This window comes from Myotis nattereri, assembly GCF_964212035.1.
Source record: "Myotis nattereri genome assembly, chromosome: 10".
Lineage (NCBI taxonomy): Eukaryota > Metazoa > Chordata > Mammalia > Chiroptera > Vespertilionidae > Myotis > Myotis nattereri.
This window is the reverse complement of record NC_138085.1, coordinates 74621184-74640340: the sequence shown is the minus strand read 5'-3', so window position 1 is coordinate 74640340 and position 19157 is coordinate 74621184. Positions and strand designations below refer to the sequence as shown.

At 58.5% G+C, this 19157-nt stretch overlaps 1 protein-coding gene across 1 annotated transcript in view; it reads left to right on the top strand.

Annotated features, from left to right (window-relative positions):
- Nucleotides 1–17007: 17007 nt before the first annotated feature.
- Nucleotides 17008–19157, top strand: part of KLHL29 (kelch like family member 29) — a 114771-nt gene continuing 112621 nt past the window's right edge. The window contains exon 1 of the mRNA XM_081101491.1: nucleotides 17008–17328. Within this exon, the coding sequence (XP_080957617.1) occupies nucleotides 17047–17328 (282 nt within the window). The 5' untranslated portion in view covers nucleotides 17008–17046. The remainder of the gene's footprint in view (nucleotides 17329–19157) is intronic.

Sequence of the window (19157 nt, the reverse complement as noted above, 5' to 3'; positions counted from 1 at the left end):
CATCAGGTCCGCTGGCTCCATTCTCGCTCGGTTTTATTGTTACCAAGATGTCCCAACGCTGTTGGCCTGGACCCTACAGCGGGGTGATCTGTCACTCTGGGTGGGTCTTTGCTACCCAGTTCCCTGCCGTGTCTGGAAGCGGGAACCAGGCCTGGGGAGTGCATCCCGGACACTGGGAGGACGTGGGGTGACGTGAGGAGTGACCCCTGGCTGTGGGGAGGGACGCTGTGTGGAATATGCCACTCTATTGGCTGTCTGCCTTGCAGCTCGACTATCTCTAGTGGATACTCTCTGTCTTCAACATGAGTGAGGATGCGACAGCGTGTGCCGCTGATGTCTTTCAGAATAAGAGATCCTCTCGGCAGGCCTGTCTGCGTTTTCCGCCAATTCTCTCTTATCTGGAAACCTCTCCAACGCAGAGCCTAGACTAGACCGAGAAAAGACTGGAAAGCAGCTCTGAGAGGCTGACAGGGCAAACAGGGACCACCCATTGTGCGCGCCACAAACCTTATTCTTTCCCGGTCATCAACCTTCAGGCTTTCATTCCTAATTGTTCATTTCAAATATACAAATTAGCTATAAGGTTGAGTACCTGGATTCTAGATTCAAAGCCATTGTTGCAAACTCCCAATCTGGCAAAAGTAAGGAAAGGGGTCAACAAGATCACAGAAGCAGGAAACGCTGGCTAGAAGCTAATTGGCGAAGCAACTGCAAAACCCTGGAATTGGATGCACACACCTTCGGGGCCGCCGCAGCCCGAGGCCGGTCGGTGCGGACACGGTTCCCACGGGCTCCCCTGGGCCTGGGTGTGAGGTCGTGTCACAGCCCGGGGTCTCTGTGATGTTAAGTTCTGTTCAGCACGTTGGGAAGTATGCAGCATAATTCAGAATATTCTGTCTTGAAAACGGCCAAGACATTTTGTTCTTGTCTAAGATTGAAATCCATTTCTGTTATCTCTATAATATGTCTGCCTAGAAGAAAAGTGAGACTCCTGCTGACGAGCCAGTGGGCATGGATAATGCCATGCTGCCCGTATCTGCCTCCCTCTGCTTCCTCACGCGTCTCCTGCCCTTGGCCCCTCTCTTCCGACCTCTGCATGGGAGTGTTCGCCACAGTTGGAGCCTTCTGATACGTTTCTCTTTCTACAGCTTCATCGGCCTGACCCCCTAAATCCCGATGACTCCAAAACATGTGCCTCCGGCCGCCCACTTCCTATTCAGTGACCTTCATCCTGGTGTCCCCCCACCTCTGGTTCCGTGTTTCCCATATCAACCTCCCGCCCGGAAGTGCTCACCTTCTTCCTGGGAGGGTCACCTTCCTGGTGTCTGGCAGTGTCTGCACAGATGCTCACCCAACTGTAGATGCGCTGATGGAGGGAGATCTGAATCGATGAGAGGAGGAGGGGAGGTGGAGGATGAGTTCAGGGATGAATGAACGGATGGAAGGATGGGCACGTACATGAATACTGTGGGGTTCTGTGGGGAAGGCAAAGAGTTGGGGCCAGGCCCCAGAACTCGAAGGGCTCCCACTCACGCCCAGCAGAAGCATCACGTCTTGTCTGATGATCCGAGATGCCCTTGAGGACGGGTCTACCCCACCAGACAGGGCCTCCCCTCACGACCCTGGCACAGTGCTGAGTGCTGGCGAAGGCTGACCGGCGGGCTGTTCTTCCGGCAGCAGCTCTGTGCACCTTCTGTGCACCTTCCCCACGTGCACGCATGCACATACTCACACACACACACACACACACACACACACACACACACACAAACACACAAACACACATACACACACAGAAGGATTAGTCCACATGTCAGAGGCAGCAGCTCTCCCCAGATTCCTGGTCCCAGACACACTACATCCACCATTCTGACTTAAGCCTCTCACAATTAAAAACATGTTTTTTAAAAAAAGTCCAAGCCCCCCAAAATCCACAGAATTGGTGCTCCCGGCGGCGGCAGCAAAGCTGGTGCCTCCTTCTCGTGTGAGAGGATGTGTGGGTTTGGCCCCAAGTCCAGCTCTGGGGAAGCAGGAGGCGTGTCTTCCACGCATGCTTGTTCCTGGCCGTGGCCGCAGGCTGCGGCGGCTGGAACTGTCTGGTGAGCTGAAAAATTAATCCTGGGAGGAACTGACACTCCTGGGAGTGGTCGGTGTGGGCATGTGTGGTCCATGACGGCGCACTGGTGGCCTTGGAGCAGCGTTCACAAGCCTAGAGGGTGGTATTTTGTTCTGTTTTTAATATCCACCGCTGTGGTTTCTTATTTAAAAAGCCTCTCAGAATCTGGCAATCGCATTTCTTCCCGGGTAAGTTAGTGCTTTTCCTATCCTTTCTCTCCTCGCATCTTAGTCTGTGCACGTGTTCATCGAGGAGCAAAAATTCCCGGGGCGTCTAGGGGACGTCTTTCAGCCCCAGTAGGACCGCCTGTCTGGAAACTCAGGATGCTCCGCAGGCGAGAGGGCCCACTGAGCAGGGACCAGCCCGCTGGCTGCCACCCGGTCCGCCAGGGAGGCGCTCCCATCCCTGCCCACCTCCTGTTCTGTGTCCATGTGGGGTGGGTGGCCACGCTCAGGACTTGGCTGGCGATTTGCTGAGTCTCCTAATTTCTGGAGTCGACCTTTTCTACAAAGCACACAGGCCTCGTCAGGCATTTGGAAGAAGACAGTCCCAGGGGAGCCGGCATCCATTCTCTGTCCTTCCTTCGTTCTCTCCCCAGGGAGGAGGCAGGGGAGGGACCGCTTCCCGCCTGGATCCTCAGGGACTCAGCTGCGGTGCTGCTTAACCCTCGGGGAGCTGAACCTGGAGGATGGGCTCAGGACAGCTGCCTAAGCCTGTCACCTGGGACACCTGAGCAGGGAACACTCCCACGGCACCTGCTTGGCCGCGTCCAGGCTCCGGGGGACTTGGGGCAAGTCCCTTTCAACCATCTGAGCCTCTGTTTCCCCAGCTGTAAAATTAAGATTACGTTAGTCAGGGCCAGCTAGCTGCTGAAACAAACAGCCCCAGAACGTAGTGGCTAATCCAATAGAAGCTTCTGTCCTTCTCCGGTCACAACTCAGGGTGGGTTAGCAAGAAGGACCTCTGCTCTGTGACCCCGACAGGAGCCAAGGCTGCTTCCCTGGTGTGTCTCTGACGTCTGCAGTGGACAGGGAGCGAGAAAGGGCCAAAAAGGCAGCCCTGGTCTTCACCATGTGGGCCTGGAGCACCCAAAGCCCCTGTCCGCATCTTGCACACACAGGTGAGAACCAGTCACGTGGCCCCGGCTGGAATCAAGTGGGACTGGGGAGTGTTGTCCCACTGTAGCCACCCAGACAGAGGGGGACAGCGACATGGGGAGCACCAGGGGCCTTTGCCAGAGGCAACACTAGCATGCCCCTGCCCCGGCTGCTGTGAGGGTTGCATGTAGAATGCCGGCGTTTCTCCAGCACACTGCCTGGCCCCCAGACGCGAAGAAATTGTTCTTTTTCTTTCCTTTCTCCTACCCGTTATTCCCCCCGAGGCGTATGCAAATGGCAGACCAAGGCAAGAAATTAAATATATCCATCCCTCACCTCTGAGCCGCTTATTTCCTTGTTTCCTCGCAGTGTAACATTTCATTAGACCTTCCAGATGGGGAACGAGCAGGCAGATTAAAAGTCAGATAGCGCCGAGCAGCCCGCTTCATCGGTTTCGGGCACGGCTGGGCTTCGGAGCTATTTGGTATTTCCACTGCCGAAAGGCCTCCTCGGGAGCAGTTGTGTTTTAATAAATGGCTGGCTGAGTAATTTTCCTCGAAGGAATTGCATCGTGGCTGTGTCTGCCCCTGGGGGAGCGCGGGCTGCTCCCTCCCAGAGCTGGAGCTGCTGGTGCATCGTGAATAGGATGCTTGGGGCTGCAGGAGCCCATCAAGTCTGCCCACACCCCCAGGCCCGCCCAGAAGACTCTCCAGGGCTCAGTGGGGAGCACTGGACAGTGGGGAGGGGTGGGAGCCTGGCTGGGCCGTGTGAGATGTTGATTTGTTGGAGCCTGAACTGTCCCTTCCTTGTGGCCACGAGCAGAAGGAACCACCTTAAGACTCAGGGCAGATGCATTCCCTTCACTGACCTTGGCTGACATTGCCCCCATCAGGGATGAGTGGCCTGGTGGGTGGGGCAGCATAGGAGGGGACACCAGCAGCAAAGGCTCAGGGTGTGGAGAGCGATGCAAGCACCGCCTCCGGCCCATGTCTCTGACCACGAGGAGACTTACAGGCCCTCCCCATAGGCAAGAGGCCTCGAGGCGTCTGGGTGAGCACGCCCTGCCTGCTGCTTTGGGGCTGGGTCGTTTCCTGGGTGGCCGGGGAATGGGTGGCAGGCCAGTGCCCTCCTCTGGCATGCGCAATGCTGGGCTGCTTTTATTCTGGTCCCAGAAGTCCATTCTGATGGTGCCAGGCTGGTGTCTAACACCCGAGCCTCCCAGACCCGGGCAGGGACTCCCTTTCTCCCTCCCTCCCAGGCCCAGACCTCTCCGCATCCTTTGTGGAGCCCAGACAGTGGGTGTCCGCCCTGCTCTGGGCCCCTGCTCCAGGCTGGTCTCTGTAAATGGTCTGTTTGTGTGTGCAGACTGGGCTGGGCTGAGCCGCAAACAGATGGTCATCTCACCCCGCTCCCAGGGGCTGCTGCAGCTGAGATCTGGCCTACAGACAGCTCCCAGTCAGCGGCCTGACCCTGCTGTCCCCAATTGTCCTCAGGGCACTCACTCCCTTGCCATCAGTAGATCCTGGGACTGAGCTCTGTGCAGCTGGGACCTGCACAGATGTGACTGTGGACAAAGGACATGACTGATGGGTGTAAGTAGGATTTCCACCCAGGCAGCCAATGGAGAGTGGCCAATGCTGTGTGATTCCAGAGCATAGTCTGTGACCAGGCATGTGGGGCCCTGCAGAACAAGGGCTAGACAGCAGTGGGGCGAAGGGTTAAGGCGACAGAGTAACCTGGTATAATCAGGAAGGCTTCCTGGAGGAGGTGAGAGCTGAGCTGGAGGATGACTAACTTGTCTCTAGCAGGATGTTAAATTAGACTGTTCCTATGTCTTGGCGTCTCAGATGAGTCCCAAGGCTAAGCATGAAAGATGCCTAATCTCCCCACATTAAAAGGGGGGACTAGGCCCGGCCATAGCAGCTCAGTTGGTTGAGCATCATCCTGTGCAGCGAAAGGTTGCTGATTGGAGTCCCGGCACATACCTGGGTTGCACATTCGGTCCCTGGTCAGGGCATGTACGGAGGCAGCCGGTCGATGTTCCATAGGCCTGTCACTCACTCTCTCTCTCTCTCTCTCTCTCTCTCTCTCTCTCTCTCTCTCCCCCCCCCCCCCTTGGGTAAGGATTTAGAAAAGAAGCAGGGGGTCTAGGTAGCCCCAGGACCACCCTCCTGCCTTCCCCAGCCCATACGTTAGGAAAGTCTGGCGATGGCTCCAGGAAATATTCCTGAGAAGGGGGGTCTCCTAGGAGGGAGACTGGGGCTTTGCCTCCCATCCTGGGGAGGGGCCCCACCTGCCACCCACTCAAGCCAGTCCTCGGTGGGACGTGGTGCTGGACCGAGTCTGGAGCACCTGGGAGGGGGTGACCTGTGTTCCCTGCAGCTGGGGCACCAAGACTGCGCCTGACTCTGCAAGTCGAGGCGTGAGGGGTGGGTCGTTTCCTGGGTGGCCGGGGAATGGGTGCCAGCCAGTCCTCCGCTCTGGCATCGCAATCCGAGCTCCTTTTATTCTGGTCCCAGAAGTCATCCTGGTGGTGCCAGGCCGGTGTCTGACACCCGAGCCCTCCAGACTCGGGCAGGGACAAGGCCATGTCACGGTCATGCTTCCAAAGTGGACACTGCACCAGGGAGCCAGACCCGGGCCATCTTGGAAGAGCCGACAGCCCTGCAGGGAGCACCCTCAGCACAGCCAGACCAGGGCAGCCGCTCCGACAGAGCCCACAGCAGTGCCCACGGGCAGCAGAGCCAGCACAGATGGCGCTCCAGTCACCCGGCCGTCCCCCCGGCCTCCCTCCCGGCCACCCTGGGGAAGCCAGAAGCAGCAGCTCGTGAGCGAGAAGGCAGCAGGGCCTGGAGAGAGCCGCACCTCGCCCCGTGACAGGATGCTGGGCCTGGTCAGCGGGAGCTGGGCCGAGGGGAGGAGCTCTGAATATGATCCCAGTTCCAATAAAAGATCGGACTTGGCCTTGGGAAGCCAAGGATGAGATTGTTTTTAGAGTTGACCTTGCCAGTGACTGGCCTTGTGGCCACGCAAGTCACTTAAACCTATAAGTTACTTAAGCCTCTCTGTGCTTTGGTTTAATGGACGTTCCCCCTTCCTGGGTGTGTTCTGAGGACGGAAAGAGCTGATGCTCAAAGAGCCCTTAGCACAGAGTGAGGCACACACAGTGAGTGCTCAGCAAGCATCGCTGTTGGTCGTGAAGTAGCAGCACTGATGATAATGATGATGATAATGACAATAATAATAATAGTAGTAATAGATGTAGGACCCAAAAGTACTCCCCCAAAAGAGCTGTTTGGGTGCAACAGAATAGTTTGAAGGGAAGTAGTGGGAGAAAACAATCTGTTTGCTCTGCTATTCCACTGAGTTCAGCCTACTTAATAGCCCTGTCACGTGACTGTCGTTTCATAGGATCTGTAAGGACAAGAGAGCAGTGCTGGGTGCTGGGGAAGGCCTGGAGTGGCAGCCCTACGACCTGGGGGGTCTAGGAGCGCTTCCAGGAAGTGGCACAGGGGAAAGGCTCAGGGACGCAGAGGTGGAGCTACCCCCATGGGAGAGGAAGGTGGTCTGGGGACCTTCGCATGTCACGTCCTTCTCGACCACGCCCCGCCATTGGGGCAGTTCGGCTCAGTAGACATCAGTGGGGCCCCTGCACTATGTCCAGCCTGGCATGGGCCCTGGACAGCAATATGGCACCCTGTACACACACACACACACATACATTCATACACACACACACACACACACAAACACATAGGCATACACACACACACATAAACATACACACATATACACATACACACACACATAAACACACACACACACCCTGCTCTCGCTGTCTTTTTCCCTGAATCGTTTCTCCTTTTAAGCATGTGACAGGGTCACACTTCCCCACCCACTCCAAGCTAGACGTGGCCACGGGGGTGGCTTTGGCCGATGATGTGAGAGCAGAAAGGATGCATGTCCCTTCTGAGGGAAAGTGTTAAGAGCCAGTGTGTGGCTCCCGCGCCCTCTGTCCCTTCGCCACTGGGGCCAGCAGAGCCCAGGGGAGGATCCCTCCCCCGCGTGGGTCCGGGAGGATGACCTGGAGCAGGCCCCACTGACCGGCAGGGAGCAGGGAGCACGGGTGAAAGGCACAGTCCATAGTGTAAGCCACTGACTCTGGGGCCGTCTAATCCTCGAAGCATACCTCACCCACCCAGGCTGATGCGGCCACAATTTTTAAAGTGGCTCAAATAGGAAACAGAATCTTCTCTGAGCAACGAGGCCCTTCCTTCGTCAGCCCCCTGGCCTTGGCATGGCAGGTCCATGGTCTACCTAGTTCCACATCTGCCTCGTGCTCTGTGCCAGTTACCATGTTGTCAGAGGGGGTGGCTGGCCCAGAGCTGCCCCCAGAGCCCGGTGCGGTGTGGAGGGAGCGGTCTTCGGGGACCTGGGAGTTGGGAAACATCTGGCGGGCATCCTGCTTTCATCAGCTTCCCTGCCTCGGGCACTGGGGGCCGCGGCGAAGACCAAACGCAGGGTCAGGTGCAGGACGAACCTGGGACAGGGGACCCCCGAGGGTACACGGTGATCCTTGCTGCGGTGGGCACAGGGCCAGTGGTCCCCAGCTGCCCGACGGGGGTGGAGGTGGCAGCCTGGAAGCCAAGCCTCTCTGCTTGGTTAATCTAAAAATAAACAGATAGGCAACAAAAATCTATGTTTCAATTACTGCGCACAAGCTGTTCAAACAGCCAGCTCTGCACTGGAGATGTGAGCTTGTCAAAGAGGCGGCCTCGTTTGCATGCTTGGGTGGTGATGAAACACACAACCTCGCAACAGGCTGCCCTCTGGCCTGGGTGGGTTGTGGTTGTTTTTTAATTAAATTAAATTAAAAACACGGATATAGAATAAAGACAGTGAAAATCCGGAGCAAGTACATCACCATAAGGCAGCAGCTCCCACAACAAAGGCCGAGGAGCCCTGGAGAATGAGACGAGCCTGGCCCTCGGTAGAGGGGTCGGCAGGAGAGTGGCCAGAGCAAGGGGTTAGTGGCCAGAACCAGGGGACAGAAGTCTCTCCCAAGTGGCCCGATATATTCCCCCCCCCCGCCCCTGCTGAGCCCAGAGGAAACCCCAGTGAGCAGGTGTGGAAGCGAAGGCCTCTGTGGCGCCCCTCTATGGGGAGGAAAGGGGTGTTACAGCGCGCGCACACACACACACACACACACACACACACACACACACACTGTGGCAGCTCGTCAGGCCCCCTGCACGGCGGCCACGCTGCATTCACTCCGATGCCCACATTCCTGCCCTCACTGCCCCACCTCAGGAGCAGCCTGTTCTCTGAAATGAATGAGCCCCAGGAAGCTGGGCCACCCTGGCTCCAGGGCCACCTCATAGCTCCCTCGGGCTCCAGGCCGGACTGGCCGCTCCTCCCCCGAGCCTGGTTTGCTCTGCTGTGTCCTGACTGTGCCTTGTCCTCCTGAGCAGCCCCCACCCCACAGGCAGGAGCCATCCTTGCCTGCTTCAGGGCCTCGCTCAGAGCCCGCATGAGGGACAAGGGGTGTGCAGTGAACTTCGTGTGATTTAAAGGGGAAAGGGCAGGATGTGTATTAAGGAGGAAAGGGCAGGCCTAGCGGTTTGCCTGGGAGGGAAAGGCGGGCACAGAGTCCTGCTCCCTGGAAGTGGAGCCGGAAGAGGAAGGCGGCTACTTTCTGGTTTCCCGGGGATGGGCTCCGACAAGCAGGAGCCCCCCAGAGCCCACCGAGATGGAGACGAAGGCAGCCTGCTCCCACTGACACTGGTGACATTTCCACAAACCCCAGACCTCGGAGCAATTATGCAGCCATCGGGTCACGTTCAGCGGTTCTCAACCTGTGGGTCGCGACCCCTTTTGGGGGTCGAACGACCTTTTCACAGGGGTCGCCTAAATACATCCTGCATATCAGATATTTACATGACAATTCATAACAGTAGCAAAATGACAGTTATGAAGTAGCAACGAAAATAATTTTATGGTTGGGGGTCACCACAACATGAGGAGCTGTATTAAAGGGGCGCGGCATTAGGAAGGTTGAGAACCACTGCTGTAAATAAAAGCTTCTCTCCCAAGGAAGATAATACCCTGTCCTGGACAGTGTGATCCGCCGGCCATGTGACAGCCCTTCCCTAATGTTTCCAACTGGATTTCGAATAGACTGGAGTCTATTCGAAATAGAGAGCGAGCATCAGTCTTTCTTCTTTGCAACTCTAGCTCTGGGTCTGGCTCCAGGCACCCAGTAGGGTGCATCCAGCAGCTGGGCCACTGATGAACACCCTTTGCTGTGCTGGGAGATCTCGTGGAATTAGTGGATTCTGCAAGATTTGGAATCGTCGGGTGCAGGCTGCGAGAGGCAGGAGGCCCACCTGGAGAGGGGGGAGTAGCAGCTCCCAGTCCTGCCATCATGTGTCTGTAGGACCGTGAGAAGGCAGGCTCCAAATTGTTGTGTTTCCATTCTCCGTGGAGCCACCCAGAGCAAGGAGTCTGCAGGACTCATGATAACTCTGGTTAGTCCTCCTCCAAGCCATCCACCGGACCCGCCCTCATCGATCCCGGTGTCCCGAGCCCCTAATTGATACACGCCTCCCTCCTTCCCTTGGCGTATGCTGATACTAGGTTGCCAGCTGTCATTTCCCATCTCTTTTTTATTTTTCAGTATCGCCATTACAATGATGTACACCAGTAGCAAGAGCACCAATGCCTCGTCAATTAGTCCCACGAGGAAAGTCTCTGAGTCACATGTGCCTTAAAAAAAAAAAAATCACTCCATCCAAACCCACAGCCCGAATGTCTCTAAGCAGAGGTGTGCCTGGGAAGGGAGGGAGATGGGAGTCTCGTCCTTCCAATCTTGTTCATCTGAAACGGGTGCTGGGTCCCACCTTCCTGAGGCAGGGAGATTGCTTTTCGCACAAGGAAATTGTGCCCAGAAAAGGAATCGGTAGCTTTTCCCCTGAAACCTGTTATCAGAAAAGCGTTTTTGAAACACTTGTCTTGTAGGTCACCTGTTAAGCCCTGTAATTATGGAATATGGCTTTCCCCCAAATGCCTCTCCCCTCCCCCCATCCTCCACCCCCCGCCCCAGGGCCCTCTGAGGACCACAGAGCAGCAGGGAGCACTGACAGGGTGTAGGGCTGCCTGGGACTCAGGTCCTGCGAAAGCCCGGCCTCAGACTAACCTGCAAGGAAACCCCATCCCCACCAAGGCCCCCCACCCGCCCCCAAAATGCAAACTCAGGCTGGGGCGGGGCTAACAAGCGCACGGTGGCGTGAATGCGGCAAACCCCAGATCCCACTCTGGGTGGGGGCCTGGGGCCGTTCTGCCAGCCTCGGCTTCCTCCTCTTCTGTTCGTGTTGTTCACTCGCACAGTGTGTCAGCGCATAGGGACACCGAGAGCAGCCGTGATGTGGGGCTCTCCACTCACCTTACTCCTGAGGGGTGAGGACCTGTGGCCCTCAGTTACCGTGCCGCTGTTACCGTGACCACTGCTATCGCTTGACGGCAAGGCGCCCTCCCCGCTGTGCCCTGCTGAGCGGGGTCTCAGACCTGCTGGGCTGTGTCCCCCCAGAGCTTTGGACAGACCGAGACTGGGAAATAGATGCAGGCTCAGCGGGCGGTGAAAAGGCAGGTTCCCCGCCTTCTTCTTTTCTTTACCTTTTGCACAGCGCTGGGAATTGTAATGCCCCCACCTTGGGGGAGGGAAGGTCAGCCCGCCCACTTTTGGAGACATCTCAAAGGTTGCCTGGCATTTTGGTACAGAAAGCATCTGATCCGATCTCTCCCTGGCTTAAGACACTGGAAGGCACATAAAGTTGGCTCAGCTGCCATGGGCTGGGATGGGGCCGAAGGGGGTCAGGGAGGTGGCCTGGGACGGATGGGCGGAGCACGGGGGTGGGCTCACTTCCTGAGGCTACAGCCCCAGAGCAGTGAGCTGGTGAACAGGCAGATGAAACCCACCCCGCAGCATTGGCCCAGCCGGAGGCTCAGAAGCCACCAGGACCACCGGCCTCTGTCCGAAGGGCTCGCCCAACCCTGTGCACGCCTCCCTTTAAAGATAACCCTGACACGCTAAAGCAGGGGTCCTCAAGCTACGGCCCGCGGGCCACATGCAAATACAAATATTGTACTTGTTCCCGTTTTGCTTTTTTACTTCAAAATAAGATATGTGCAGTGTGCATAGGAATTTATTCATAGTTGTTTTTTTTTTAAACTAGAGTCCGGACCTCCAATGGTCTAAGGGATAGTGAACTGGTCCCCTGTTTAAAAAGTTTGAGGACCCCTGCCCTAAAGCCCTCTGTCACAGAGGAAGCAGGGGTCAGAGGTCACTGAGTTGTCGCCTCCCCGACTCCCCTCTCCTCCCAGCCTGATGGGCGTGCTTGGCTGGTGGGCCTGGTGGGCCTGGTGGGCACGCTTGGCTGGGGTAGACCCTGGAGCTGCAGCGTCTTGGTGGAACCTGCTGGCAGCTAAGCAACAGGCCTGGGAGGACCTGCTCCAGCCTGGGCCTGGGCTGGGCCGTGTCCACTCTGGCCCTGCCGAGTGGGGCCTGATGGGCAGGTGGCCAGTGATGGCAGGCGGGGGGGGCGGGGAGAATGTCACAGGAAGACGATGGTCGCTCTGGGCTGGGCAAGGTGAGGTGGAACAGAGGGCCCTTTCAGAGCAGAGGTGAAATGTGACCACAGAGACTGCAATGAAAGTAACACTAAAACTGCATCTTAAGTCGCCCATCCTGCAGGGGGCACAGGGAGAGGCTGGCATAGCCCGTGGCAGTTCCAGAGCTCCCCTGGCCCCTGAGCTGGTCCACAGGGTTTGCAATGAGTTCTTGGGCCCAGACTGGCACGTGTGCTGCATCCGACTGCCTGCACATTTACACCCACCTGGGGGTGCCCTACACGCCCCTCCTGGGGAACACCTCACCCTGGGGGCGGTTATGCGGGGCCAGGATAGGGCATGGTGGGCGAGGCGAAGTGAAGGAGCAGTTAGTGCAGAGTGGACCCTGCCAGGGAGGCTCGCTGGCCCTGTTTCACCCCAGGCACCTTTCTCACCTCGGCCTAGTCCCCACCTTGCCACGTGCTCCCAGCTGGAAAGGGCCTGTCGCTTTCATCGGGGAGCGTTTCCTGCGCCCGACCCCGGGTGCCCAGCCTGTGCTCAGTCAGTTACATGGAGGAAGCAGAGGGGGTCCTGTCTTTAGGGAGCCCATGGCGGGTGGAACAGGCCAGTCCACCGCTGGGTCCTAGGCCGGCCTGTGTGAGCTCCAACCAAGAGGGCTGGTCAGAGAGGGCTTCCCGCAGGAGGAGGCTGGCGCCCGCCACAGCCTTAACCAGAGCAAATCTCCTGAGTTAGCGAGGACTCGGTGGGACTGGGGGGTCAGTGAGAGCTGGAGGGACCCCAGGAAGCTGAGAGGCACTTCCGAGGGGCACCCCCGGCTCCTGGCCAGGGCCTCCAGAACCACCTAGAGAATCCCTTTGTGTTGCATTTGCCAAGATGGGGTCCTGGCTGGTGTTTTATTATTTTGCTCCAGAAGAAAAGCTGAAAGATGCAGAGAGGGAAATGAAAATAAGAAAGATGGGCATGGGCTGTTCCAACCGACTTGGCAGCGCGTCGCCCCCAAATGAGGCAATCATACATTTTCCGTTCGGGGCTGGACGGGCCGCACGGCTCCCCGTCTGCAGGCAGCGCAGGCTCCCTACCTTCCCGTGGATTAATCATGCCTCCAGGCCCTCACAGCCCGCACCCACTCCTCCGCACGCCTTAATGACGAGAACGGGGCAAGGGTCATTAGCCACCTGTGATCCTGGGCCCGGCGTGTGCACAGGGGCCGTGTCCGTAGCTGCGGGCCATGGCCAGCCTCAGCACACCCAGTGCGTCCCCGGCACAGAGCTCCTGGACAGCAGCGCCGTGCCCCAGCCCCACAGGGACAATACAAATGACACTGACACATGAAACTCTTAATTATTTACTCATGAATTATTCATGTGGAGGCAAATCTGTGCGGCGAGGCCGCCGAGCTGGTATCCAGCAAGCATCCAGGAGACGGAATCACAGAGATACAGCGCGGGCACCGGGGCTGAGCCTGGTGGTGGCTGAGTCCCCTCCTCCAGGCCATCCTCAGGCCCCGGTGACCCAAGCCTCCCATCAGCGTGGGCCAGAGTCCTCGAGGGCACCCTGAGCTGCAGGAGGAAGCCCATCCTTCAAAGCAGGCCCGGGGGTTCCTGATCGGAGAGCCCCAAGTCATGGGTGTTCAGCTGAGGGTGACCTTCCTCCCTCCCCAGTCTGTTTCCCAGGGGCCCTGGGTGACAGAGCCCCCCACAAGGTCCCACCCCCCTAGTATAGGGGGCCTCAGGGAGTCCCTGGAGAAGGGGTGGTGTGAGCACAGAGAAGGGAGCTGGGAACCAGAGGCCGTCTGGCTTCCTTAGCAGGCCCTGGTCGGGCTGCAGCTGCTCCCAACCCAGGGCTGGCTCTGAGAAGCAGAAACCTGGCTGACTGCACAGGGGGCCCCATGCGAGATCCTGGAGGGACATGCATTTTATGACCTGGGGGGTGGGGCGGGGATTCTGTGCAAGCTTGAGACTTCAGCCAAGAAATCGGGGGTCTGCCTCCCCTGGGAGGGTCCAGCCCCCCCTCCCTTCTCTGCCAACCCAGCATTCCTGGGTCGTGCAAATGACAGCGGATCGCAGAGGCCAAGCCAAGATTCACACGTAAAACGCCGACATCTGGGAGGCCCTTCAGCTCTAACCCCGGACCTGCCCCTCGACGCCTCTGCCCGGGCCCTGGGCAGGCCTGCCCCCACCCCTGGTTACCAGATTTCCAGACCCCGGAGCTTTCTTCACACATGTGCATGCAATTTAAACACATGCCACCCAGGGTTCTGGTTCCTTATAAACAGCCTCCCGCGCACGCACTCAGGAATGGCTGCCATCCAGACCCCCTCCCTCTCTCGGCGAAGGGCGCGGGGGCCAGGCTCTGCCAGCCCACAGGCAGCCTGCCAGGGAAAGGTGCCCACCTGGACAAGGAAGCATTTGTACACGTTTTGTCTGTAATTGCTTGACAGTCTCGTCTGAGACGCCTCCTCCCGCCCCCTCGAGCACTTCCTGCTGCCTCCCCCACCGCCCGTGGGTGCGAGTGTGGGCACAGGGACCTTTTTGACACCGTGGCGCCGTGCCCAGCAGGGAAACGTAAGTTGCCACCTCACCCAGGGTAAACGGCGACACATTTCTTTCTCGCCGTCTGAAAGGGGTAATTAAGTTGAGAAACGCAGTCCAACCCAAACCTGGCATGCAAAGAGCTGACCTTTGTTTTGAATACATTTCATGAGCCTGAAACCAGACGGTGGCCTCCCGCTGCCCGAGGCTCCATCTTCTCCCCAGCGTTTCAGTGGAGACTTGAAGGGATGAGCGGAGTGGGGTGGCGGAGGTGCAGGCTGCTGGGGCTGTGAGTACAATGGAGCCACCATGTGGTCCAGCAGGTGGTCCCCAAGGCAGTGAGCTGTCAGGTTTAATCAGCGGCAGCAAAGGTTTCACCAGGGCTAAGGAGGCCCCTTCATCAGGGCTAAGGAGGCCCCTCTGACCTGATCCCAGGCATCCTCTGCCACCTGCGGGCACATCGAGGACCTGTCCTGCTCGCCTCCACCCCCACCTGCAGGAAGGAGATGGGTTCCCTTTCTCAAGGAAGCAAATAGACAACAGCCCTTTGTGGTGAGATGGAGCTGGGTGCCAGGTGTTCGGGGGGATGGAGGTCTCTGGCTGCATCCGGAGGGGGAGGGGAGTGCAGCCTCCCAGGAGAGTGGGGACCTGAGCAGAGTCATAACAGACATGCGGAATGCAGCCAGGGGAGGCTGTTCTCGCACATGGGGCATGGGGGCTTGGACGCAGAGCTGACGGGGGTGCCTGATGGCCGGGCATTGCCCCTGGGGTAACCAGAGTGCATGGGGTGCTAGAAAAGGGAGCAGCCAGGTCCTCGTGGCCTCTGAGACACCCAGACCTTATTCTGAAGGATAGGGTGGAAAGCAGGAGCCTAAAGCATCGTGATCAGCCCTGACTGGTTGCTCAGTGGTTAGAGCGTCGGCCTACAGACTGAAGGGTTGTGGGTTTGATTCCGGTCAAGGGCACATACCTCGATCTCCTGCCCAGGTTGGGGCGCATACAGGAGACAACCAATTGATGTATCTCTCTCACATCGATGTTTCTCTCCCTCTCTCTGTATGTGTGTGTGTGTGTGTCTCCCCCTCCCTTCCACTCTCTCTAAAAGTGATCTGGGGTTTTCTGTGCAAGCTTGAGACCAGACAGCCAGGGCTGGATGTGCAGAGACTGGAGCAGGACCATGCTTGCAGCCTGTTGGTCCAGTAGCCAGCAATCCCAGAGCCCCCACCAGGGCCGGGCTGGACTGGGGGATGGGAAAGTGAGCCAGGAGCCTATGCTGCCCTCCAGGAGCTCCCCCAGACAGAACGTGACCTGAGGATAGAAAAGAGTCGAGGAAAAGCAAGTCAGGCCCAAGCTGTGACCAGGGCTGGGCACATGGTGTGCAGGGCAGCTGCCAACCTAACCCTCCGGTCTGTGCCCTGGCACCACCATGACCTCTGCCCTCTGCCTCGCTGTGGCCTCTTGGGCTGAGACAGCCCCTCCTGTGTCTTTACATCCTTCCTGACTGAGGGGGACTTGGGTCCAGCTGGGCTGGGAGCCAGGCCAATCACCGTAATGCTGAGCAAAACGCGGTCCTCCTGATGCTGAACGCCCTCGGAGGATCCTGGTGTGTCTAGGTCTCCATGACAACACGGAGGGCCTTATGTTCAGATATTCAGGAGAGTCACATGCAAGCTGGTCTGGTTATCAGAGCCGGGGAGCACGGGGTCTCGGGTGGCGACGGTTGAGTCATAGGGTTGAAAAGGAGAACGCTTAGCTCCCGGAGGCTTAGCACCTTTTCAGACCTGAGTCCTGTGTTGAGCTACAGCAGGAAGGCCAGGTCCTGGCCGCATTCTCACCTGCCTATTCTCTGACCTCCATGGATCCACTTCTTCGTAATGAGCTCCCTGGCCCATAAATTGGAGGTGACCCATCTCTCGCCAACTCACAAGCTACTGAGAGGATCAGTGAGATTCACAGAAGGGGCCTTGTCCACTGGAAAGTGAGAGTGTAGGCATGGCTGCTATCACCCCACACGTGGCCTGAGGCGTCCAGGGGTCTTGCTTTCCTGGTGAGGACGTCAGGATAAAATCCCAACCATAGCCGAAACCGGTTTGGCTCAGTGGATAGAGCATCAGCCTGCGGACTGAGAGGTCCCAGGTTCGATTCTGGTCAAGGGCATGTGCCTGGGTTGCGGGCACATCCCCAGTAGGAGATGTGCAGGAGGCAGCTGATCGATGTTTCTCTCTCATCGATGTTTCTAACTCTCTATCTCTCTCCCTTCCTCTCTGTAAAAAATCAATAAAAATATTTTTTAAAAAAAATCCCAACCATAGTGAAAATGCGTACACGGAGCCGTTCAGGGCCGGGTGACAGGCGGAACACAGCCTGACTTTAAGCTGTGACTGGGTGCGAATCCTGGCTGCCTCGCTTGTGCCACGGGGTCCTGGACAAATCACTGATCCCTCGTCTGTGAAGGGGGCTAATGATCCACGCATAGTGGGCCTGCTGGGAGCGTGCAATGCGCTAGCACGTGAGAGCTGCGATCGCACACAGAGAAGGTGCCTACGAGGTGCTGAAGGCGCTGCTGCCTCTGGCGCCCTCGCAGGGCTGCTGTCTGTCTAAACCGCCCTCCCCTCCGCTCTGCCCGCAGGTCCGGCCTCTGTTTCCCCGTGAGGCGCCCCCGCGGCCCACCGAGATGTCCCGGCACCACAGCCGCTTCGAAAGAGACTACCGGGTGGGCTGGGACCGCCGCGAGTGGAGTGCCAACGGGACGCATGGGACCACCAGCATCTGCAGCGCCACCACCGGGGCTGGCGGCACAGCCAGCAGCCTCAGCGCCCGGCCCGGCCTCCTGCCCCTGCCAGTGGTGCCCTCCCGGCTGCCCACGCCCGCCACAGCCCCCGCGCCCTGCACCACCGGCAGTGGCGAGGCCATCACCAGCCTCGTGGCCAGCTCTGCCTCTGCCACCACCACCAAGGTAAGACCTGTGTCCTCTCTGAGGCCCAGGCCAGCTCCGCGGGCTTACAGCCTGTGCGCTGGGCGCTGGGCGCTGGGCGCTGGGCACTGGGCACTGCGGCACTGGGCGCTGTGTTCTCCGGAGCACTGGTCTCCACAGAGCTGGGCTGGACAGCTGTTTCCGTTCACGTGGTTTTATTTTTATTTTTATAAGGTGCCTCTCTGTGACTAGCTTGTAGGAAAACAAGGAGGTACTGAGGACACTCGTTGTCTGGTGCCACGTTCGTTAAATGCTATTTAATGAGTGCAATGACGGGGAAACTCAGTGGGCAATACAGGATCCCTAAGGAGGTGAGTGCAGACAGGCAAGCCCCCTGGAGTCGCCAGGAACTTGGGTTTGCAAGAAGAGGCAGACCAGCAATAAGTCACAAATGAACATAAAGCTCCCACTGGCTCACCATGGTGCTGGGAATGCGCACATTCACTGTCCGCTCCGAGCCCCAGACAACCCAGGAGGTCAGTGCCTTCGCCACCCTCCTCTTGCAGTTGAGGATACCGAGGCACACCGCGTCCGTGAAAGCCGGTCAAGGTCAGGGACCCAGGCCCTGGCCCCAGCCGTCGGGCTCGGGGGCATGAACTCCAGGTTGCTCCTCTCCTTGGGGGGTGGCTCCAGCCTCAATAAGGACAGCAGGTGCCAGGCTGTGCTGCTACCCACGACGTCGAAATGAAAATGTCACCAAGGCTCTTGCCTGGCATGGGGTCTAGCTGGTCCCCGTCATGCTGCTCAGAGCCCAGGCCCACGGCTGGTGGCAGGAAGCCCATGCGTCGTCATCCTGTGTCCTCGGCCGGCCAGGCAGGGCCTCCGAGGCCGCCTGTGCCTCTGCCCGCCATTCAGAGCCGCCCCCGGGAGCCCGAGCGTGCGTGTGCGTGTGTGTTTGTGTGCGCAGGCATGTCTGGTCTTTTCTCTCCTGCTTTCATGGAAGTTGCCAGAGAAGTTAAAGGCGGGGGGCCGGGCCCCAGACATTGTGCGGTGCTCGCGCCGTCGGGAAGCCGCGCTCCAGGTGTGCTCGCCTTTGTGTCTGTGATTTTCAAAACCCCCCTTCAGCCTGCTTCCCGTTAATAACTGAGAGCTGCCGGCGCGCAGCCCGAGGCCGAGACAATGGAGCTATCGGAGGCCAGCTCGCGGCGCGCTGACGTCTTGCTGCAGCGCCTTATTGATTTTACTTTCCTGTTATGAAAACGCCACCCCACTGCGGTGGAGAGGCAAGGAATGTGGGCTGGGAGAGGAGATGGGGGGGTATTGGGGCACGCTGCCCCCAGACTAGCCAAACACATCCCTTCCCTGGGCGCCAGCCCCCGGGACTGCTCCGATGTGGTGACCTCTGCCCAGTGGAGCCAGCGGCGGCCCCGCTGGCCACATCTGGCAGCCACTCGTCCAGGCCAGCTGTTGGCCATCTGGAAAGTGGCAGAGTCTGGGGCTGACTGCCGGGGGCTCCAGGTGGGGAGAGAGGAGCTGGACCCAGGAGCCCACTCCATGGTTTCTTTCCTCTCCAGGAGCAGGTGGGGGCGGGGGGAGGGGCTTTTTAGGGCTTTTTAGGGCTAGCCCAAACCAGGTAGGGGTTTGGGCTCTGCCAGGCCAGGGAAGGGGTGGAGACTCAGCAGTGGGGCCTCCCACAGGGCTGCCCTGCCCACACAGCTTCTACTTTTGCTCCCGGCAGCTCAACCTTCGCGATCCCTGTCTGGCCGGGCCCCAACCCACAGCACATGGGAGGGAAGAAACCCAGCCTCGGGCGGAAAACAACAGCTGGGCAAGGGCTGAGCTGAGTGGCGGCGGGGGAGAGGGCCGAAAGT